We start from the raw sequence: 25,362 nt of genomic DNA on the forward strand, positions 1-25,362 counted from the left end.
TTGTGACATGATATATTGTTACACCCCTAATGCAAATCGGTGGAAGATAGAATGGCGATTTCCCTCGAACACGGGTGGTGTGTTTGTTACTCACTTCGCTGGAGTCCTCCTGCTGGTTGATGACGGTCAGCGCGTCCTCGGACGCCTGTCTCTTGGCCTCGGCCAGAGCTCTCTCCATCTTAGACCGCTCAGCCGAGATCATCTCGTGAGCTTTTCTCTCCGCGTCCGACACCGCTTTCTGCAGCTCCGACATGGCCTGCCTCTTCACCTCATTCACTGCCTCCTCTGGAAATGAGGAAGAAAACAAGACATTATCCCTGTGGATCCTCTCAACACCCTGTTCACTTCATTCACTGCCACTGAAAATTCAATTCACGTTTATTTGTGTTGCGCTTTTCACAATACACATCGTTTCAAAGCAGCTTTACAGAAAATGCATGAGTCCATATTACAATTTGTTATCAGAGGAGACTGTCTAACACTGTGACCTAACCAAGCGTAACGCACAAGTGCTGAAAAATGTGGCTGGTCCCAGTATAGCTCATAAACCCAGAGGATCGATCGCCCCCCCGGTGGCTGGTCCCAGTATAGCTCATAAACCCAGAGTCTCGATCGCCCCCCCGATGGCTGGTCCCTGTATAGCTCATAAACCCAGTCTCGATCGTCCCCCCGGTGGCTGGTGCCAGTATAGCTCATAAACCCAGAGTCTCGATCGCCCCCCAGTGGCTGCTCCCAGTATAGCTCATAAACCCAGAGTCTCGATCGCCCCCCGGTGGCTGGTCCCAGTATAGCTCATAAACCCAGAGTCTCGATCGCCCCCCGGTGGCTGGTCCCAGTATAGCTCATAAACCCAGAGTCTCGATCGCCCCCCCCAGTGGCTGCTCCCAGTATAGCTCATAAACCCAGAGTCTCGATCGCCCCCCGGTGGCTGGTCCCAGTATAGCTCATAAACCCAGAGTCTCGATCGCCCCCCGGTGGCTGGTCCCAGTATAGCTCATAAACCCAGAGTCTCGATCGCCCCCCGGTGGCTGGTCCCAGTATAGCTCATAAACCCAGTCTCGATCGCCGCCCAGTGGCTGGTCCCAGTATAGCTCATAAACCCAGAGTCTCGATCGCCCCCCGGTGGCTGGTCCCAGTATAGCTCATAAACCCAGAGTCTCGATCGCCCCCCGGTGGCTGGTCCCAGTATAGCTCATAAACCCAGAGTCTCGATCGCCCCCCGGTGGCTGGTCCCAGTATAGCTCATAAACCCAGTCTCGATCGCCGCCCAGTAACTGGTCCCAGTATAGCTCATAAACCCAGAGTCTCGATCGCCCCCCGGTGGCTGGTCCCAGTATAGCTCATAAACCCAGAGTCTCGATCGCCCCCCGGTGGCTGGTCCCAGTATAGCTCATAAACCCAGAGTCTCGATCGCCCCCCGGTGGCTGGTCCCAGTATAGCTCATAAACCCAGAGTCTCGATCGCCCCCCGGTGGCTGGTCCCAGTATAGCTCATAAACCCAGAGTCTCGATCGCCCCCCGGTGGCTGGTCCCAGTATAGCTCATAAACCCAGAGTCTCGATCGCCCCCCGGTGGCTGGTCCCAGTATAGCTCATAAACCCAGAGTCTCGATCGCCCCCCGGTGGCTGGTCCCAGTATAGCTCATAAACCCAGTCTCGATCGCCCCCCGGTGGCTGGTCCCAGTATAGCTCATAAACCCAGAGTCTCGATCGCCCCCCGGTGGCTGGTCCCAGTATAGCTCATAAACCCAGAGTCTCGATCGCCTGACAGTGCCTGAGATTATCATTGCCACACTTTTTGTTTGCTTTTTCAGCGCGACGTCGCAGAAAAATAGAAACCGTTTCTAAAATAGAATCGTCGCCGTCGCGGCAAAAACTCTGATTTACATGGAAAAGAGGCATTTCATCGCGAGGCGCGTGTAGTTAGGACACGGTGCAAGTTATGTATTTCAGAAATGTACATATACAAAATCACAGTTAGCTAAAAGGTATTAATTTAAACAATGTAATAATTTAAGGCAGAAACACTGAGCTCATTGAAGTACTGAATACTTGTTTGTTAACAAATGATTATGACATATAGAAAATGTAGCATTGGTGCATGCTGAGTCAGAGTTTGTGAAAATGAAGAATATCAAGAGGCTAAAATAAGACATTATCCCTTTTAGATCCTCTCAACATCCTTTATTGAGGCACTCAAAGCTTCCGGCTTGTTTCATCTCTCCGAACACATGTACATCATCCAAGATTTAAAACATTCTGACAGAAAAATTAGCTATTAATAATTTAGCCCGAACGACAGTGTTTACAGTTATTTCCAGTGTTGATACGCTGTAGACATCTCGAGAGGTTCTTCACAAGCTTGCCTATTTACCTAACAATATATGATTCAATATTATAATATATACTAATTAATCTTATTGTAAAGTAAAAATTTTCACTAAGTGGCTTTTGAGCCTGAATCACTCCGAAAACCAGGATGCCATTGAGTGTGTGTGTGTGTGTGAGTGTGTGTGTGTGTCCATGTGTTTTCAGGACATGCAGGTGTGAGAGTGTCTTAACATTAGGGTTTCTTGCAGTGCAGTGTCTATAACCTTTCTAAAGTGAACGTTTAGCATAAGCTCTGAGACCTCGTGAGCTCGGTGACCTAAACCACATTTTAAAGCACATTCCCAATGTGAGGAGGATCCAAACCGTAGCAGACACACATTCTGCCTTCAAAGATGCTCTGTTTTGGCAAAACCCAATGCAGAATTGGTGAAAAAGCAAACACAGATTGCACTGACAAGCAGAGTGTAAAAAATCACACAAAAAATGTACATACTTCTATTGCACTCGGGACTGAAGTGACTCCTACTAGCCAATGTTGCATATAGTATATACATTTACAAATGTAGTCTTGTAAAAAGCATCTGAAATAATAAACTAAGTGCAATGTAGTGTTTTTCAAAAATATAGATTTTTCCATGTCAATATTGAAATATCTGAAATGCTTCCAATACTCATTTCCCACAGAATAGACATTGAATTTGCGCGTAATGCACATAATTTTACTCATTGCTGGAGATTTTGTGCTCAAACTCAAAAGTGCGGCACATAAAGCGCCTCTCAGAACTAAATTGAGCTCTTTATCGATGTTTATTGCACTTAAACTGGCAAATACACAAAAATAATGTCAAAATACTTGACGAGTATTCACGTAAACACAGTGAGTTCTGTTTTAAGTGAACATAAACAGTTGAGAAAGAAAACACACGTGTAAGAGTGTAATGGATCCGTGCGTCAGCTCTTAAAGTGACAGTAGCCTAATAACCCTGCCGAATTATGAGATAATATTAAGAATATCTATATGGCAGTTTTTCCCCATGGTATTGATGTAAATATTGTGGCCAGTGAAAATGCTGAGTGGCTCGTAACTTTGGAAAACCACAAACCACAAAAAAGTTCATGTCAATAACTTGTCAAAACTACTGTGGGGTTATGGGGATGATTTCAAAATCTGTCAGGATATTGTGTGTTCTGTTAATGCATGTGTATTGCTGCAGGGGGTACACACACACACACACACACACACATTATTGCAGATTTTCATATGTCTGGGGTCTACAATCTTTGCACCATAGTGTGTTTACTCTAGAAAGCTGGTTGTGAGGAGCCTGATCATAAATATCTGTCATAACACACTCTCTATTCAGCTTCTGCCTCAGGCTACTGACTGACTGTGTGTGTGTGTGTGTGTGTGTGTGTGTGTGTGTGTGTGTGTGTGTGTGTGTGTGTGTGTGTGTGTGTGTGTGTGTGTGTGTGTGTGTGTGTGTGTGTGTGTGTGTGTGTGTGTGTGTGTGTGTGTGTGTGTGTGTGTGTTTTCAAAAGTTGCCAAATCTGCAATATTAACGTTTTAATCCCACAGGGATATGTCAGTTTTCAAGGTTTTTTTCTTTCTACTCTTCTCTTGTATTCTTTTCAGTTTCAGGAAAATCTAGACACTCACAGGTAAGAAAATTAAACTTTGACACGCCTTTAATATCTCAATTATTTATCCCAGACAGTAATGAATACATTTATTTTTATTTTTACACGAGTTACCAGTTTTTTTAAATCCTAGTAACCTCATTTTTAGTAATCTCAGTTTTCAGTTTACCTCTGGAAATGTCAGAAAAGGCCTGTCAATGCTTTAAACTATGGTCAGATTTAATAAAAAAAATAAAAAACATTTTTCATCAAATTCTTCCAAGACTGCGACGCCTCATTAGTTTGAATGAGAGATTTTAGGAGAAACAACTGAGAGAGCTCCATTAAAGGGGTGGTTGATCATGATTTCACTTTTCTAACTTTAGTTAGTGTGTAATGTTGCTGTTTGAGCATAAACAACATCTGCAAAGTTACAACACTCAAAGTTCAAAGCAAAGGGAGATATTTGCTTTTACAGAAATCACTTTTTAAGGACTACAACAAACGGCTGGTAGGAACTACACGAGCTTCCTCCTGGGTTAGTGACATCACCGACCCTAAAATTTACATAAGCTCCGCCCCCGGGAACGTGATTTATAGATTATCATGACAGAATATGCTAATCAATGACTAGAAGATAGTTAACTCCACATCAGCTTCATAAATTCATCAACTATCCATTCAGAAATGTTATCACTTCTTCTGGACTCTCTCCATCTTTGTCCGACTCTAGTTTGAACATAAAAGCTTAAAGTTTTTGAAATGTTTAGTGTGTGTGTGTGTTAGCAGCTTCGATTACCTCACACACACACACACACACACACACAAGCTCTTGAAGCTCCGCCCCCTGTCCCGGGAGCAGCAGCTCATTTGCATTTAAAGGGACACACACACAACATCGCGTTTTTACTCACCCTCAAAAAGTGACAATTTTAACAGTATAAAAATATCTGTATTTGAGCTAACACTTCACAAACACACTCTGGGGACATCAGAGACTTATTTTACATCTTGTGAAAAGGGCATTATACCACCGCTTTAAGTCTTCAGGGCCATCTATGCAATAAAGCCCGGTAGTACAGGTGTAATACGGGTGCTGTTACTCACCCTGTTTGTTCTGAAGCTGCTTCAATGCTGGCGAGAGTGGGATACTTGTAGAACCTGCGTGAAAAACAACTGCAGTTAAACGGGATTTTGTCACAGTGAAAATGCAGCTGAGATTTGCAGACAACAGCAGAATAATAAATTAGTAATGGCATATTGATTTGTCTCAGCTGTAATGTTACTGGTGTGGATCACAATTAATACGTGCCCTTTGACCTCTGACCTTTGGGCAAGTGACACCACCTGTGCTCTGGCTGATCTCATCAGTGTTATGTGTGACCTTTATGGCCAACATTTAATAATGAAACAGATTAATCCAAGAACAATCCAGCTGTGTTTCCCCTCACTTTCCTTTCTTCAGGGTTCGTACAGATACTGCTTTCAAGCACTACTTTTTTGATCTCACTTATAAAACAATATCTTTATTATCTTTCATATTCTAACAAAATAAACCAATAAAACTAAATGGTACAAATAAAGTGCAGCACAAGCAATGACTGGTAACTTTAACCATTGAAAGGAATTCGATGACAATATTTGATTGAGCTGAATAATGAAAGCTGTATCATATACTTATCATATCATATACTTATGAGAAATATCACGCTCATAGCCATGCGAAATGCCTCTATATCTATATCAGACGGACTGGAGTGTTAATTGTGAGTGAAAAGATTGTTTGTCGATGAAATTAAACACTAATTTCTCATATATTGTCCATCAATACAAGCGCTTTTCAAGTACCTTTTCACATATACAGGTGAAACTCGAAAAAATTTAATATCGTGCAAAAGTTAATTTATTTCAGTAATTCAACTTAAAATGTAAAACTAATATATTATATAGACTCATTACATGCAAAGTGAGATATTTCAAGCCTTCATTTGTTATAATTGTGATGATTATGGCTTACAACTTATGAAAACCCCAAATCCAAAATGAGAATATTGTGAAAAGGTTTTAAGCTGTAAGACATAATCATCAAAATTATAACAAATAAAGGCTTGAAATATCTCACTTATGAGTCTATATAATATATTAGTTTCACCTTTTAAGTTGAATTACTGAAAAAAATTAATTTTTGCACGATATTCTAATTTTTCGAGTTTCACCTGTATGACAGTTTTCAAGGGTTTTCCAGGATTTAAATTTCAAAAAGTCAAATTGAAGTACTTTAAGCATTTTGAGCATCTTGTACAAGCCCTGTTCCCTCCTCTCTTCGGGCCGGGTCACGTTTGCGGCTCTACCTGAGCGGATCTGCTGTTGACTGCAGGTTTCTGCATTATCACTGCAGACTCGACTGCAGTTGTCTTTCATGGGCGTCACAGACGGAGATCTCTCAACACTAATGACCTTTCCTGACCTCCGGGCCTTGCATAACTACAGCTGTGAGGTCCTGCAGGCCAGTCGGCATATATGTGACCCACGACCACGAAACCAGTCACGAGTCGCACGGGTTTATTTGTAGCAAAACCAACAATACATTGCATGGGTCAAAATTATCGATTTTTATTTTAGGCCAAAAATCATTAGGATATTAAGTAAAGATCATGTTCCATGAAGATATTTAGTAAATTTCCTACTGTAAATATATAAAAAGTTTATTTTTGTGAGTGGATGCAGCAAAAGCACGAACATAAATGCACAACTTTAAAGGCGATTTTCTCAATGTTTCCATTTGTTTTGCACCCTCAGATTTAGTTGTAGAGGTGGACAGTAACACAGTTCATTAACTTACTGTACTTAAGTATACTTTTTGAGTATCTGTACTTTACTTGAGTGTTATTTTTTTCTGGAAACTTTTTACTTTAACTTCACTACATTTGAAAGACGAATATCGCACTTTTTACTCTGCATTTCCGTCAAGGTCCTCGAGTATACAGTAGTAACGTCAGTCACGGGATGATTTTAGTTGCATTGTGGTTGGAAACGTCAAACGTTTCGGGTTGACGTCAGAACCCGATTTTCATTTTCAACCACAATACAACGTCTGTCCAACGTTGGAGATTAACGTCAACCTGATTTTCATTTTCATCATTGGGTTTGGTCTTCCAAATGTGAATTTTGTCATTATTTTGGAGCACACTAGCTTATAGATAACAGTACGGCTAACATATCCATACTAAAGGCCAAACAACTTTAAATAGGGGAATATTTGAGGGAACATTTGTCACTATTTGTCTGAAACCATCGTGGACGTTATTGAGTGCACTTATTCAGTCGCACTGGAACTGTGTTCTAGTTATTGATATTGATATATTGATATGAGGGTTGTTATAGATTCAGAGGCATAAGGTACTGTAAGCATTACATACAACAATGCAACAATAATAAAAACAATGCATTTACATTTACTTTTGATACTTAAGTACTTTTAAAAACGAGTACTTCTGTACTTTTACTCCTTTACAACTTTTACAGAGTAATATTTGACCAGTGGTATCTGTACTTTCACTCAAGTAAGAAAGTTGTGTACTTTGTCCACCTCTGAAACAAACCATACATCAATGGAAATCTTATTTATTCAGCTTTCAGGTGATGTATAAATCCCAATTTCAAAAAATTGCCCCTTGTGACTGGTTTTGTGGTCCAGGGTCACATATTTGTGTGCATGTGTAGAAGTCGGCGACTCTGTCCGGATGCACTCACCGGCCTTTCTCCAGATCTCCTCGGGCAGGTATCCTGAAGGGGGCCGGTGCAAGAAATCTCTGTGGATTTCTGTAAAAGAGCATCAAAAGAGCGACTTTGAGTTTACCTGGGGTGAGAGAAAAGCTTCTTCAGCCCTATTCGGACGGGACTAGTGTAACATGGAGAGGAGGGGTAAAGTAATAACTACCAGAGGTTCTCTGTGACTTTAGTGCCGTCCGAATGTGCATCTCGGTAATCATTACGGACAATGTCAGTAAAGATAACGGCGACTTTTACCTTCAGTAAAAAGGTCCGGAAAAATGACCTCAGGTAATACTAATCCCGTGCGAATAGACCCGCTGTAAATATGTACATAAATATTTCGTCATTTCGTGTTTAAAAGTAGTTTTCCGTATTTTTTCAAGTATGGAGACGCTTGAAAAAGCATCAGTTGCGTTCTAGAACTAAAACTCAAGTGTTCCCACACACACCATTCAGATCAGAAAGAAGATCGAAAGCACTTGTTAGAGGCACGACACATCTTTAAGTGTTAGGTAAGTGCCTATTACCAACACAATCCATTCTGAAGTTAATTAATACATCGTTTGACTGGACATAACTGTTATATATATATATATATATATATATATATATAGGTTATATGTGTTTGCGCACGTGATATCAGGAAGAACATAATACAAACACGACGACAGGAGCGTAAATCGAGTTACTCTCCCACTTCTGCTAGTTTTACAAAGATCCCGTGCGAATTGGCCATTAATATTACTGACGTCCTGGGGTAAAATTACATCACTCCATCGACCCTTGTAAAGCTAATCCCGTCCGAATAGGGCTTTATACTCCCTCAGCCATAGACAGTACCAAAAATCATGTACCAAAAGATCATCTAAAATCATGACATGCTCTTGTGTATGTATCCAATGTATGTTTCTGTCGATGGATGCACATGCTGCCTCCCCAATAATACATTACGACAGCGATAATCCAAAAACATGAACAAAAACGGTCACTCTTTGTAAACTTTGTTCAATGCGAGTGCCGTTTGCTCGAACATGACCAGTCATTTACGCCTAATAGCACGAAATCTGAACACACATTGCTATCTGTGTTTAAACTAAACTAATTTAAGCCTTCTTAATTTAATCATTGAAGAGCAAGACGTGAAAGAGAACATTAAAAATTCAGAAAATTCACACAAAAATTATGTCAACATGTCCAAAAAATAGCTTTTGTAACATTAATTAGGATTCATAAACAGTCAATATGCAATGTTATTTTACATTTGGTTACTTTATTCAATTTCTGTACCTGAAAACTAATGTTAGACCTACCTGAAAAACCTGAAAAGCACTGTTTATTTTATTAGTATCTTTGCTCTATTTGTGCTGGTGCTTGTAGTTAGATAATTATCGAAAAAAAGTTGAACTTTTGCATTTTTCATATGGCTATAACAGGGTTATTTAGAAAATGGGCGTGGCAAAATACACTCAAAAGCCAGTAAATCCTAAACGAAAACTCAGAACTTCACCAAAATTGGTGCGCATATGTGAAATAACATTCTGAACAAGCATGCAAAATATTATAGCGATCGGACCATAGGTGGCGCTAAAACGGTTAAAAAGCTTTAAAACCAATTGCCTGTATTGGCTGTAAATGGTCTCTTCCATCTATTATGTCAGTGGTTAAATGTATGCTAAATAAAACTTAATGTCTTTTGATGCTTTTGTGCTTAAAGGCCTTAACTGCTTGAACACCGCTAAATGCTGCTTGTTTGTTCTTATTTTCTTTATTTTTATTTGACAGTAGTCCTTTTTCCCCGAACCGTACCGCAACCCTGAACCTCAAACCGTGATACAAACCGAACCGTGAGCTATTGTCCCTCATAGCTGTATTATAGACAGTGAACATGTGACTGGCAGAGTCAAACACGACTTTTACTCTCAATGACAACAGAAAAATGACTTTGCCGGAAATGTTATGTCATGCCTGCTTAGGACAGTCACTATTCCCAGGAACCTAGAGTACTGCACATGTCTCGCTTATCCGACACCTGATTTAAATCATAGATCACTCTACTAATGACCTGTTGATTGGAATACGGTGTGTTCACTTACAGAGACATCCAAATGCAGTGCTGTGGGTCTCTAGGAACAGGCTGTGACAGACAAGGATTCGCTGGCCCTAGATAAAGTTACAGAAACGCTAAGGTAAGGACAAACTGTGTGCTAAATGTGGGATCACATGCCAAACTGGTCCCAAAAAGAAAACAGATTAGATTTGTTTTGGTATGTTGGCTGATTGAAACAACTTTCTGCAGCTGGTAAGAATGAAAAAAAAAGTAACGTAACGCATTACTTTTCTAAAAAAGTAACTAAGTAATGCAATTAGTTACTTTTTAAGGGAGTAATGCATTATTTTTCAAAGTAGCTTTCCCCAACACTGAAGGTAAGTGTGCTAAATGTGGGATCACATGCCTAAAAAGAAAACATTCGGATTTGTTTTATACGTTGGCTGTGTGTCAGACATGCTGCTACTTATTTGAAAAAGTAACTCAGATATTTTGTTGCAAATTTTAAAAAATAATGCGTTACTTTACTAGTTACTTGAAAAAGTATTCTGATTATGTAACTCAAGTTACTTGTAATGAGTGACACACAACACTGGCCCTAGATAAAGTTACAGAAACGCTAAGGTAAGGACAAACTGTAAGGTTAGTGTGCTAAATGTGGGATCACAGGCCTAAAAAGAAAACAGATTCGATTTTTTTTGCTTGTCTAGCCCAGGTGGAAGAAAAAGTAACGCAAAAGTAACGTAACGCATTACTTTTCTAAAAAAAGTTACTTAGTTACTTTTTAAGGTAATATTGTAATGCATTACTTTTCACAGTAACTTTCCCTAACACTGAAGGCACAGGTGAAACTCGAAAAATTAGAATAACGTGCAAAAGTTCATTTATTTCAGTAATTCAACTTCAGCTTATAAAAACCCCAAATTCAAAATTAGAATATTGTGAAAAGGTTTTCATAAGCTGTAAGCCATAATCATCAAAATTATAACAAATAAAGGCTTGAAATATCTCACTTTGCATGTAATGAGTCTATATAATATATTAGTTTCACCTTTTAAGTTGAACTTTTGCACGATATTCTAATTTTTCGAGTTTCATCTGTAAGTGTGCTAAATGTGGGATCACATGCCAAACTGGTCCTAAAAAGAAAATATTAAGATTTCTTTGGGGTATATTGGCTCATGGAAACATTTCTGCAGCTGGTAAGAGTAAAAAAAAAGCATTACTTTTCTAAACAAGTACACAATTAGTTACTTTTTAAGGGAGTAACGCAATATTGCACTGCATTATTTTTCACAGTAGCTTTCCCCAACACTGAAGGTAAGTGTGCTAATGTGGGATCACATGCCTAAAAGGAAAACAGATTCGATAGTTTTGGTGTGTTGGCTGATGGACAGCACTTTCTGTGGCGTGTAAGAGTGTGTCAGACATGCTGCGTGCCGAGGATCTGCAGCGGTACATGTACCTATCGGCTGTGTGTCGCTGCTGTTAGGAGTGTTGGAGGAGGAAGAGTTGTGGTGAGGAAGAGGAGGAGGAGGAGGAGGAGGCCGCTGGGAGGAGCTCACACCTTTTTTCATATCCTCCACGTCACTGTATCGCCGGATCCAGTGGTTCATCTCCTCGCGGTCCGCCTCCTGGCAGCGGCGGAGCACCGTGAGCGAGCGCCGAGTCTTCTCCACCATATCCATGATGCAGTTCAGCAACTACAGGGAGAAACGGATGGAGAAGCAACATTAGACCAGTTACAGGCCAACCAAAATGGATTCGCTATAGTTTAGAAAATGGTTATAAAATATGAACAGAACTCATTCACAGGATATTTGACTGGTTTTGTCCGTCCTTCTGTTAGACTCTCACACATGTTGAATATCTGTCAGATGTTAAAATTAACTACACAATTAGATAATACCAGTTTAGCTCAACCAGTGACCAAGCAATGCTTCATGTTGTTCAGTCTGTGTGTAAAAAGAGCATTAGCAATTACAGAAAACACACTTCAGCAAAACATGATCAGCTCAAAGTGTCTGAGAAATATTTGCTCCCAAATGTTACTGGTAGTCGCTGTATGAAGAATATTTGGGTATAATATGTCACAGTTTACTTTATTTTGCTCTCCTCACTTACATAAATGAACTACAGTATAGTGTCCTGGGGCCTCATTTATAAACGTTGCGTACGCACAAAAGAAGGCGTACGCCGCTCTCTACGCAATAATTGGTATTTATAAAAAGCAAACTTGACGGGAAAACGTGCGTTCCTTCACGCAAGCTCTGACCCAGGCGTACGCACAAAAACCGTCGGCAGATGGAAGAAACACGTGAAAGTGTGTGAAACTGTAGTGTAGACCGTTGTGTAAAAGAAATGGCAATACTGCCTCTCATAAATAACATGAAGACTTCACAAAGCAAGTCTTACAATTAACAGCCTACACGAACACCCGTTTGATCGATCTTCAGTGTAAAACAAACAAAATCAAACGAAGATAACAACAGAAATGCAAATTAACACATATTTGCACAAATAAAAGTGAAATATGTTCTGCAATAATAATTATTGCATGCTATGCAATTCATCTTCATAACACATCTGTAGCTTGTCAAATGGATGGTAATAAAATGCCATGCCATTGTAATGCGTAATGCAAGCTTTTGCCACTCAAGTGCCTTTTTTGGCATTAATGCCCACACTGTGCCCACCAAACAACATTTTACTCCTCTTTTCCACCTCGCCAATGATAATTTCTACTTCACATTGAGTGAAGTTACGTTTCTTGGTTTTCCTCTCTGTGTTTGCCATGATTTCGCAATCGATGAATATTAACTTGTGGGCGTTTCACGGACTATTTATGGGCAACTATGGGCGTGACATGAAGCCGCAAAAGCTGCGCTACATTTAGAATTGATTGTGATTTATTAAGGGAAAAATGCGTAGGATGTGCGTGCGCACGGTTTTATAAATCCGAATATTTTTGTGCGTACGCACGTCCTATGTTTCATCCGTACGCCACTTCTGACGCTAATCCTACGCAAAGTTTTATAAATGAGGCCCCTGATCACACTAGTAAAAAAAATATCAAAACTTATATCTGGTGTCTGGATAATTTTTAGTTTGTACATCCCTTACGCAAAGAAAATATATCTCCCTATATCAATGATCCGTAAGGGATCCAAACTAACAATTTAACAAGGCACCTTCTTTGGCGCTTACTAATGGTGCAACGGATCACAAAACTCACAAAATTTAAGGTTTTTGAGCCACGGATCAGATAATTTTTCGGATCAGCAAAATAAATAAATAACACAATTTGTTCACTGTAGAAATTAAATATAGTTGTATCTTTGTTAAAGCTGTATTTTGTTGTTTTATTAACATTAATGACACAGACACCAGCAGGAATATTAGGTACTGTCACTTTAAGACCGACGGCATGGACAAACATCCGATTTCTTTCTCAACTCATGACATAACCAAGAAAATACTTGCCGAGACGGGTATTTAGACATAATTGAGTGTGTGTGTGTGTGTGTGTGTGTGTGTCCGTTCAAGTGCAAGGAAACGCGAAAGAGGAATCAAGAGAGGCTATTTGAAATGCACCTCTCTCTCTCTCTCTCTCTCTCTCTCTCTCTCTCTCTCTCTCTCTCTCTTTCGCCTCTTCTTCCGCGTTTAAAATTGTTTGAATGTGTTTTATTTGTATTTTTATGTGGAATCCAGTGTTGCAGTGAGCGGTTAAGCAACAAAAGCCCTGCACCAGTGCGAGAAGCCAAAACACTTCATACTTCCCCAATCCTTCTCTCTCCTGTCTTACACACACACACACACACACACACACACACGCCTCCCCTCCATAACATCTCCCCTCATCCATGTGATGCCATCCCTCACTCTTTGAGTATGTTGTTGGCTGTATTTATTTCAGATTTGGACGGCGTCCAGAATAAGCCTGAGTCCACAGACTGCAGGCCTCGTCTCAGCTGCTCTCTCCGGTGGGAACGTCCTCACTCCATCTGTGGCCTTTTTATTCAATATGTGTTTGAGTGAGGGAACGTTTGTGTAGAGGCAAGGGGAGGTGACAGTGTGTGAGCAAAAAAAGCGGAATAAAGGCCTTATTGGACCTGGTCACTTCATGCGTTTTCTCAGATCGGATAGCTATTAAAGCGACGAGAACACTTTCTGTGCGCAAAAACAAACAAAAATAACGACTTTATTCAACTCTTTATCTTCTTCTGTGTGGGCCTCGAGTGAGTTCACGTAGTGTAACAGCGCAGCACTTCGTAAGATCGCAGGCTCACTATTGGCCAGCATCACACACATGACCAGCGTCGGCCAATAGTGAGCCTGCGATCTGACGAAGTGCTGGGCTGCACTCTCTCGAGGCCCACACAGAAGAAGATGAAGAGTTGAATAAAGTCGTTATTTTTGTTTGTTTTTGCGCACAAAAAGTCTTGCAAAGTGCCAGAAAACATAACATTTCTGGACTTCTGGAAATAACATAAATAAATAATGAATGAATGTGAAAAATAAATAAATACACATTTCAGTTCTTAAAGGGGTCATATAATGGTACATGCACTTTTACAAGTTGATTGTACTGAAATGTGTGTTGGCAGTGCCTGTACACAACCTTCATAAAATGATAAAAATCCATCCAGTGTTTTTGTTTTAATCTCCTTATATGTTTTCCCCTGCCTCAAATTGAGCCGTTCGAGCCTGTGACGTCACACGCTCGGAAGCCCCTCCCACGATTGTTGATTGACAGCCGCGTTTCAACACAGACCCGCCCTCGCTCGTGAGCCAGCTGTCAATCATAGTCTGCGCGGACCGGCGCGCTCATTGTTGATATGCTGGAGCACTGTCTATGAGCAGAATGGCGTCTAAGCGATTGTGGTGTTCTGTTCTTGGGTGTAATAACGAACACAGTCATTTTAATGTTCCTAAATCCGAACCGCTGAAGACGCAGTGGCTGAGTTTGTTTTCGAAGGGAATATTCCCCACGAGCAACGTCAATGCTCTCATGTTTGCGCGAATCATTTCTCACCAGACTGCTTTATAAACGAGGGTCAGTATAAAGCTGGATTTGCTTAGAAGCTGCTCATGAATAAAGGATCGGTACCAGATATTCGTGTTCCTGCTGAACCTCCAGAACAACTGAAGTGAGTGTAACGTTCTATTAAACTTTATATTAATATTTATATTAATCTTTGCAAATCGCTAGCTGCACGCTTCACAATGAATGCGTCTAAGGTTTACACTTAGGGTACATTACGGCATGTTTTCTATGTACGACGTTCTCAATATAATTCATAATCCCACGTTTATACTGAACAACGCGTTATGGTTATTGTGTTACAAACGGTGTACACAGAACAGAGAGGCGGAGTGAGCAAAGCTCATTATCATTTAAAGTCATATGCACTGAAACGGCGTGCTGAAAACAGAGCTGTTTTTGACCAGGTAAAATAAGTGTTTTCTTACAATACTAATGAGAATTTTTAATTAAAGTATATTACAAACTTTTAATTTAGACCCTAAAGAATCATATTAGCTTGTACAAAAATGGCATTATATGACCCCTTTAACAAAGAGGTTTCCCTTGACTACTAACGTCCACTTCACAGCGACACAGTGTGCAAAATCCATGAAAACCGTCTGTTCTGCTTTTTGATATAAATTAGGGCTGTCAATCGATTAAAATTTTTAATCTAATTAATTACATACTCTGTAATTAATTAATCTAAATTAATCGCATACACAATCCTACAATGTTTACATGGTACAATTTCTGGTAAGCTACGTTTTTATTATTATTGCTTGACACAAATTTCACGATTTCAATATAATTTAATTCTTGTGATTTGATGCAATATTGACTCATTTGGTACACAAGATAGGCATTTATTTTTCTCAAGAAAAAAAAAATCTCACCCAATGCTGTAAAAATACAGAGAGCCATATCAGCTGGAAGTGTTTAAGGTTAAAAATAGCTCAAATTAAATATAATGCGTGTTTATTACAAATAACAACTTTGATATAAGTAAAAATATAATACATATGTAATATAGTAGTAGGCTACATACATTTAGAAAAATACTCTCTATAGCTCTTTTTTTATAGCCAACTATAACGTGCTATCATATGGTCATGAAATGGCTTTCCTGAGGTAACTTAGGCTAAATGTTATGTGACATTGCACTAATTGTTCTCCAGCTGTTTTATTGACCTCTTGTGTGTGTGAAAAGTTACAACACACACACACACAAGCGCGCTTTCTCTCAGACACACTCACCGACTCACGCACACACTCCTGGATGCTTTGCATTGATGTGGTACAGTTGACGAACTCCGTTTGTTATAAGTAAATGTTCCAAACAATGATCCAAGCAGCGCGTTCTTGTCTCCCTCATTCTTTTTACACGAATGGTGGCTACGGCTAGAACGGCTCCGCAAAGGTCAAAATGGATCAATGGATTAATCTGCGTTATTTTTTTTAACGCGTTATTTCTTCTCAGATTAATTAATCGAAATTAACGCGTTATTTTGACAGCCCTAATATAAATTCGTGCTCTTTTGTCCATTCCGGATTAAATGAGGTCTGATGTTTCGGAACGTTATGATAAGACGTAGCCAGCACGCGGAGGCTTGATTACGTTTTTAACCAATGATATATCAGATATTTATTTGACAGCGCTTTCAGCCAATCATTTGTTTGACCTTTGATCTGTTTGAGATCTTACGGCATTAGAAGCTTTGCTGCTGCGTCCCAATAAAGATTCTAGAGCGGGGTTTTTAGGCCGATTCAGCGCAACTACAAAAAGGAGGACTTCTACAGAATTGGTTAAAAGTCAGATTTTGAAACATCTTGAAAAAATGTGTCTTTTTCCACTGGGTACCACAAGAAAGAATGCGAGGACTAAATATATATACATTTCTTTTGCATTCTTTGGTACCCAGTGACACACCTGTGTGAAAGGCTCATTATGCAGCTCATTATGCAGCTCATTATGCGGCTCATTATGCAGCTCATTATGCAGCTCATTATGCAGCTCATTGTCTTCTCAGGTGTGAATCAGAGCATTATTCATGATCCTCACAATCATTCACGCCCACCCGCATATTGCCTTTCCAAAATTAAATCAATGTATTGTTTTGTGTGAATGATTAGGCAGGATGATTTTGAGACTTTGAGTCTGCGCCAAATCCGGACGTATGGCCACCCTACCTCCCATACAACTTTCCTGTGTCCATAATTTGAAGTATCATCTGGACTACCAAGTCTGGTTTTGACTCAAGTTATAAGTTATGGTGGTCCGACCACCTTGGATCAGCAACCATCTTGACCACATTAACATGATATAACTTGTTTTCCCCCTAGCAGAGTTAGCATCTCTCTTGCTCGTGCTGCATGTGTGAAAGCTGATGAAGGAAGAAAGCATCTGGCCACACATACGTTATCAAGGTGTTTCCATTCCTCAGCCCACTCGCGGTCTGTCAGCCGGTGATCAATCACTTCTTCTTGACGCGCTCCATGCACGGCTATAACAGAAACACAACACGCATTAGCAGACACACTAACACTGTCCATGTGAGTGCTATTCTGCAATGCAATGCATTCCTGTTGTTGGAAATATTACTCAAATTATTAACCAGGTGAAATCATGCTGTAAAATAGCAGATATATACATACACCTGTGACTGTGCATCAGGTCTTGTTTGAAAAAATCCAGTTTTTAATGTTGTTTATATGTCTATGTGGTGTTTTTAATATGCTTTAAATGTACATTGTGTAATATTTAGGAGGATCTGAAGACAGAAATGCAATATCATATACATAACTATGTGTTCAGTGGTGTATAAAGACCTTACTAATGAAGCGTTATGTGTTTATTAGCTTAGAATGAGGCGTTTCTCTCTACACACACACATCGACATGTTTCTACGGTGGCCCTGAACGGACAAACGCGTTTCGTCACTATGTTGTTCTTCGTGTAAAGATCTAGCGAATAAAACACAGACACAATGATGAACAAGTAACAATAATATTCGCAATAACATCGTTTTACTGAATAATAAAGTAAACATAATTTATTAATTTATCTTTATAAAGAAACCTCATTGTTTAACGGGCTACTCTCTGCTGCCTCAGACGACGACATCACTTCCTGTCGGCCACCGTAACTTCAGTTGGCTGCAATTCTTAAAAATCATTAAAAATCACACACTGCACCTTTAAGACAAACATGTGTAAATTCATAAGTATTTTCTGCTTAAAACTGCAGTGAACCAAAGACAGTCTCAAAAACACGGTTTGAAATCGCTGGTGTTTCTGACGTCACAAACGACCTTGTAACCAATCAGATCAACGTGTGATCGTCAACCAGTGGATCTCTGAGCTGAGTGAGTGAGTGGAGGCGGGGCTCATTTGCATATTCATAGAACCGTGAACACTAAATGAGGTGTCGAGTTACATTCAAGATATTTTAAGGCATAGGAAAAAAAAAATGTTCAAGGAAAAAACTAATTTTGGTGAGTTTTAAGGGACAGAATGATTGACTACAGAGAGACTTTAAAGCACAACCCGGTAAATAAAGCAGTTTATTGGTTTATTCCAGCAATCTGACCTGTTTGCCGGTGCCGGTCCCGCACGTCCCTGTGCTCTGCGTGTCGGTAAGCGTCTCTGTAGTGATGGGCGAGAGCCATGTCCTCGAGCCGGTAATGTTGCGGGGCCGGAGGGGTGGGGTGGGGCAGGCCGTTGGGGGGGTGTGTTGGGAGCCCGTTTGGGGGCGGATGGGCCGGTAAGCCACTGCTGGGACTGAAACGCTGACTGGGACTCACTGTACATGGACGTTTGGCCAGGTGTTCTGGGTGCAAACCGTCCCGGTCCCCTGCGCTCTCTTTGGTCCTGTTGGAAGGAATGTAGAAACGCATTTAGGACATATCCAAGAGTCAAGTCACACACACACACACACACACACACACGCACAGAGGAGTGTGTGATGCAGGTGTGTTCATTTAGGACATATCCAAGAGTCATGTCACCTTTATTTACACAGAGAGTTTCAAAGCAGCTTTACAGAGATAACAGGAAAATAATGCAACAAAGTTTGTGTAAAATAGCGCCACAGTCCAGCTTAAGCAGTTCAGTGATGCTTCATTTGTATTGTGAAAAAGTTATTAATTTAGTCCATTCATATGTAGAGCCGCTCTGGAGAAACCGCTCTCTTTGGTCCTGTTATAGAAACGCTTTAGGACATACACTACCAGTCAAAAGTTTAAGATTTTTAATGTCTCTTCTGCTTACCAAGGCTGCATTTATCTGATTAAAAATACCAACAAAAAAAACATAATATTGTGAAATATTATTACAATTTAAAACATGTGAATATATAGTAAAGTGTAATTTATTCCTGTGATCTAAAGCTGATGTCCAGCATCATTACTCCAGTCTTCAGTGTCACATGATCCTCCAGAAATCACTCTAATATGATGATCTGATGCTCAAGAAAACTGTTGTTTACATTTTTATTTCAGAATTATTTGATGAATTGAAAGTTGAAAAGAACAGAATTTATCTGAAATAGAAAGCTTTCGTAACATTAAACACTGCCGTTCAAAAGTTTGAGGTCAGTAAGAGTTTTTTTTTTATTTTTGCGGGGAAATAAATAAAAGAAATCAATACTTTTATTCATCATGGATGAATTAAATTGATTAAAAAAAATCCAGTTAAGACATTTATAATGTAACATTTCAAATAAATGCTGTTCTTTTAAACTTTCTATTCATCAAAGAATCCTGAAATGTTTTTTGATAATAATCATAAATATTTCTTGAGCATCAGATCCTCATATTAGAGTGATTTCTGAAGCATCATGTGACACGGAAGACTGGAGTAATGATGCTGGACATCAGCTTTAGATCACAGGAATAAATTAAATAAATTGTCATAATATTTAACAACAGCAGAAATGACTTCTTTTTTAAAAACATAAAAAATCGTACCGATCCCAAGCGTTTGACCGGTAGCGTCTCCAAGAGGATAAAATGCCACTGATAGTTTTACATTCTTACAGTCTAACCTCGTCTTTACTCTTGTGTCCAACGCTGAGGCCAGCTGTGAGCCATATGTGGACTCAAGCCTTCATATACCGAGAAGCGGAGTTAAATCCCAACCTCTTAATCTTTCCCGTTCTCACCCGTCTCTCTCTCTCTCTCTCTCTCTCTCTCTCTCTCTCTCTCTCCTGAACTGTGAGAGCTGCTCCCTTCGGCAGATGTTCAGTGACACTGGCGTTTTGGATCCATCTGGCCTGCGCTGTAGTGTTGATAATAATCTGTTTAGCTGAGTGCATGAAACACGTGTGTGTGTGTGTGTGTGTGAGGAGCTTGTCTTCTTCTTGCACTTGAGAGTAAAGTCCAGTTGCACTGCAAAAAAATGCTTTTCTTACTTAGTATTTTTGTCTTGTTTCCAGTCCAAATATCAAAAAATTCTTAAATCAAGAAGCATTTAGTAGATGAGTAAAATGCCATTAGATATTACATCTTGTTTTCAGGGGGAAAAAATCCAGATCAAGTGAGTTTTTCCCTGAAACAAGCGAAATTATCTGGCAATGCGGTACGAAAAAAAAAAAGTTTGAATTAAGATTATTTTTCGGTAACACTTTATTTTAAGGTGCTTGTAATAAGCAGTAATTAACAGTTAATAAGACACTTATAAGACCTTATAAGATGCATATAAGCATTAAAGGGGTCATGAACTGGCTTTTAAAATTGTTTTATATTGTTGTCTGAGGTCAACTTATGACGTTCGCTTGGTTTTTACATTCAAAACCATCAAAATGAATAAGTAATATGCCATTTTCTACCCTAGTTTTGAGCCTAGCTCAAAAACGCTCGGTTTTTATGGGCGTCTCGCATTGAAGACTTGGAAGTAAACGCCCACTGCTGTGAGTGGATAACAGTTTTGCATATTATAATGAGTTTGGTGTAATGCGCGAATCGGTGGGCGGGGCTAAACCGGCCGTGTTGAAGTAGCCGTTGATCTTCTTCTGCGGGGGTGGTGTTTTATCCTCTTTGTCGTCATAGTTCCCCACTTTGAAAAACGAGTCGTTTGCTGAGCCTGGTGTCAATAAAAGCCTTTATTGGACTAACAAGGACGTTTTCAGTTCTGAAACTTACAGGATATTCTCATAATTTGATGAACTCTTAGATGTCAAAAGCTCAAGGAAAATTTGATTTCTCAGTTCATCACCCCTTTAACTACTTCATATAAAGGTTAATTAAAGGTCCAGGCCCTGAAGAGATCAGGGAAACTACTCCCTCTTGGGAAGGTCCATTTTTAAGTGACTGGGAGTTTGTGTTACCATTTATGTTTGTTCAGCTGTTCTAAAAGTGCAATGTATTGATACTTGAGAAATTTATTATTTAATTTTATTTATTTATTATCATTAGTTAATGCTTATATGCATCTTATAAGGTCTTATAAGTGTCTTATTAACTGTTAATTACTGCTTATTACAAGCACCTTAAAATAAAGTGTTACCAATTTTTCTTACCCCATTGCCAGATCATTTTGCTTGTTTTAAGCCAAAATTCACTTAATTTTTATGTTTTTAGTTTTTTAGTTTTTTAGTTTTATTTAAGAAAACAAGACATAATATCTCATGGCATTTTACTACTTTAGTAAATCCAGCATTTTTTGATATTTGGACTGTAAACAAGACAAAAATACTGAGTAAGAAAAGCATTGTGCAGTGTGGCTCGGACATCTGACTCTGACTGCGTATATATATATATATATATATATACTGTATATGTATATATATATAAACATATATATACCGTACGACACCCCATCATGCCCGCCTCCGCAACCAACCAAAAAACGTCAGCATTTCTGCAGTTGTGGCCAGATATCCCACAAATGAAAGCAACAGCTCGGCTCCCGTCGTGATATGGTGAGCTTCGGGTTTTCTGAGATGGAGGTGTATGGATTACAGTAGGGGATTGCCTCTCTCTCTCTCTCTCTCTCTCTCTCTTTATTCATCCCTCCCTCCCTCCCCCCGGATCAGTTCAAGCAGGGGTTCAGCAAGATCACCATCTGGACACATCGCTGGCATATGGGCAGCTACCAGGGAACTAACAGGAGACGGTGCGGATGAGAGAGTAGAAGAAAAACAAAAACAGACAAACAGGAATATCGGCGCTTCAAATCCCTCCGTTCATACTGTGATTGTCTAGAGCAACACATTTCTCAGCATTTTGTGTGGAGGAGGGTTCGTACAGATACTGTAAAATGACTTCTTTTTTTTTTTCAAGGACTACACTCATTTAATCAAACAATATCTTTATTATCTTTTAAAATAAAAAAAGGTACATGTAGAAATAAAAATAAACTAATTAAACCAAATGGTAAAAATAAAGTGCGGCAGATGCAATGACTGGTAACTTTAACCATTGAAAGGATACGATGACAAAGATATCGCTTTCCTATCCTTATTCAAACTGACTTTTTCTCTTATGATTGAGCTGAATAATGAAAGATGCATCATGAACTTGAATATTTATGAGCAATATCACACTCATAGCCATGTGAAATGCCTCGAAATGCAGCATTAATTGTGTGTGAAAAGATTGTTTTATCAATAATACAAAAAAAAAAATTGTTTTATCAATAAAAAAAAAGAAAATGTCTGTTTTCAAGGGTTTTCCAGGACTTAAACTTCAAAAAGTAAAATTCAAGTACTTTAAGCGGCTTGTACGAACCCTGTTGGAGAGAACGATCACTGGCCGTGTTTCAATTGAAATTGAAAATTGAAAATACGCCCAATGGAAACACGTCAATTTTGCAAAAAAAAACTCCTATATATCGCAAAAAAGGCCATTTGCATATGTATTATCCAACACCAAGTCCAAGCCTATTCATTTACACACACAATGCAATACCAAATTTAGCATTTTAATCAACAGTTCATGTTTTGCTAACTTGTCTTGGAGTATCTCAATAATATCGTATCGTGAGTTCAGTATCGAGATATGTATCGAATCGTGAGGGCATCGATACACCCCTAAATACGATCATTATGAGCTTCTGTTAGGATACTTGGACATTTCCAATCTGGCATCACTGCAGACACACCACACACACACACTTCACGGTCTCGTTCTGTGTGGCCTAACCTTTACACACATTACACTGAGTGTGTGTGCATTTCAAACCCAGACGTGAAGAAGGATACCCAGGGCAAGGTTGTGTTGACATTCACCGTAGCTGTCTGCATTTCTTTGCCTTTTGCTTGACTTTGCAGGTATTTATGACTGGAGGTATTTGTTATGAAAATGGTGCGTGTGTGTGTGTACCTGTCCGGGGTCCGTCTCTTGCCGTGTTCGTTGAGCTCCAGCATGATCTCGGACGAGTCGAGAGGAGAGCTGGCGTTGGCGTCCAGCAGGAGTTGTTCATGTTGGGCCAGATACTGAGCCGGGGTTTGCTTCGCCATCCGAGCACAGTGGAGAAGCTCTCTCTGCAGGAGCGGCAGGTTCGCCTGCAGGACACAACCAGAACACACACGTGGTGAGGAAAAGGAAAGCATTTTCTAGTATGCACCAACACTAATCTACTTTACAGACTGAATAGTCCAGTGGAGACTCGCGAAACCAGGACTGTGTTTCCCGAAAGCATCGTTTGACTATATCGTTATCAGCAGTTCAACAAGTCTGTGTTTCCAGCGAACATTCGCAAACAGCATCGCAGAGTTGTGTGTTTGTACCGACAGATGATCTAGTACGTGAGAACGAGCCGATGAGTGAATCTGGAAATAAAGCAAAATAACTGATAAAAATGAGAAATAGTCCTCAGATGCATGTCTCTAATTTATAGCGAAACATCTCAAACAGATTCATTAAAATAAGTTAATACTCCACCACCTGTTAATATATTACAATATATTGAATAATACATAAGGAATTGCCGCTTTTCATATAAATATGTGACAATATATTTACTAATATATCATAATGTATGTAATTTTATATTCAGTAACACATGATATATAGATGTACGGTATATGTGATCAGATATGGTACTGCATGTGTAATATATCGCAGATATACACATAAACACACATATATAAAGAAATATACAATGTAATATATCTCTTTGAATTATTTACATTTAATAGTTAGATGGTTGATCTATAATTTTGCTGTAATTTTACTTTTTCTGGTAAAGCTAGATAACCGTAGAAGTCTTGCAGGATAGTTAAGAAGATGGGGACGTCGTAAGCTAAAGACAGGTATTACACAGGTATAATTTAAATTTAAAGGAAATGTGTGCATGTTTTGTTAAGTAACTTTTGTAAGATTTTGAGTTTTATGTTTGTATATTGTATATGTGAAACAGGAATCCCTGGAAGAAGAGATTGTTATCTCACACTGCAAAAAATGCTTTTCTTACTTAAAATGTTTGTCTTGTTTCCAGTCCAAATATCTACAAATTCTTTTTGTAGATGAGTAATTTACTAGATGAGTAAAATGAGATGAGATATTATGTCCTGTTTTCCGGGGGAATGTATCAAAATTAAGTGAGTTGATGCTTTAAAAAAAAAAGCTAAATTATCTGCCAATGGGGTCAGAAAAATAATATTATTTCAAACAAAAACAAGATTATTTTTCTGACCTCATTGGCAGATAATTTAGCTTTTTTTAAAGCATCAACTCACTTAATTTTGATAAATTCCCCCGGAAAACAAGACATAATGTCTTATGTCATTTTACTACTTTAGTAAATGCGTATTGATTTAAGAATTTTTTTATATTTGGACTGGAAACAAGTCAAAAATGCTAAGTAAGAAATGCATTTTTTGCAGTGCAATGGGAAAATAAAGGATAAAATAAAATAAAAAGTATTGAAAACACAGTAAACACTGATGACCAGCTCCAGTATGTCGGTCAACATGGTTTGTGGTAAGAGAGAGAGAGAGAGAGAGTATGAGATAAAACACACTTTCTGGCCCACCGTGTGTGTGTGTGTGTGTGCAGTAGGAGAACTCTCTCTCTCGTTCTCGGTGTCTTTTCTCTTCGGCTGTCAGTTTAACGCTACACAGCTGGCTGATGATACAGATGTGTAACATCAACACCCTGACAGCAGTGTGTGAGCAATGTGCCGGGTGCCATGTACACAGGGCTCTGCTTTGAATAAAACACTCACACTATGAGATATGTCTTGTGTAGTCTATATCTTACTAACATGCGCAAATGCATAGTGGAAGACGGCAACTTTCCAGACCAAACATTTTCTTGTTCCATTCTGTGGTCAATGGATATATTAATATATACAGATGAAACTCGAAAAATTTGAATATTTGTCTGATAGGCACTAAGTCATGCAAAAGGAGCCCAAACCAAGTCTTGAGTACATATGCATGACATTTCTGTATTTAAAATCCTTTTTTTTATTGATTTCATGTAATATTGTAATTTTGAATATGGGGTTTTCATAAGCTGTAAGCCATAATCATCAATATTATAACAAATAAAGGCTTGAAATATCTCACTTTGCATGTAATGAGTCTATATAATATATTAGTTTCACCTTTTAAGTTGAATTACT

At 39.2% G+C, this 25,362-nt stretch overlaps 1 protein-coding gene across 8 annotated transcripts in view; it reads right to left on the bottom strand.

Annotated features, from left to right (window-relative positions):
• Positions 1 to 25,362, bottom strand: part of cbfa2t3 (CBFA2/RUNX1 partner transcriptional co-repressor 3) — a 75,588-nt gene that overhangs the window by 1,023 nt on the left and 49,203 nt on the right. For 4 of the 8 annotated variants that reach the window (XM_056234793.1, XM_056234794.1, XM_056234798.1 and 1 more), the window contains exons 5-11: positions 23,115 to 23,296; positions 18,383 to 18,663; positions 17,212 to 17,297; positions 11,233 to 11,470; positions 7,700 to 7,768; positions 5,054 to 5,107; positions 95 to 285 (exon numbers count right to left, since the gene is read on the bottom strand). In XM_056234793.1, coding sequence (XP_056090768.1) covers positions 95 to 285; positions 5,054 to 5,107; positions 7,700 to 7,768; positions 11,233 to 11,470; positions 17,212 to 17,297; positions 18,383 to 18,663; positions 23,115 to 23,296 — 1,101 coding nt within the window. The remainder of the gene's footprint in view (positions 1 to 94; positions 286 to 5,053; positions 5,108 to 7,699; positions 7,769 to 11,232; positions 11,471 to 17,211; positions 17,298 to 18,382; positions 18,664 to 23,114; positions 23,297 to 25,362) is intronic. The other 4 variants (XM_056234795.1, XM_056234796.1, XM_056234797.1 and 1 more) reach the window with 3 other exon arrangements.

The sequence above is a fragment of the Rhinichthys klamathensis genome, unplaced genomic scaffold (genome assembly GCF_029890125.1).
Source record: "Rhinichthys klamathensis goyatoka isolate OS25496 unplaced genomic scaffold, OSU_Roscu_1.1 h1tg000406l_1, whole genome shotgun sequence".
In the NCBI taxonomy this organism is placed as follows: domain Eukaryota; kingdom Metazoa; phylum Chordata; class Actinopteri; order Cypriniformes; family Leuciscidae; genus Rhinichthys; species Rhinichthys klamathensis.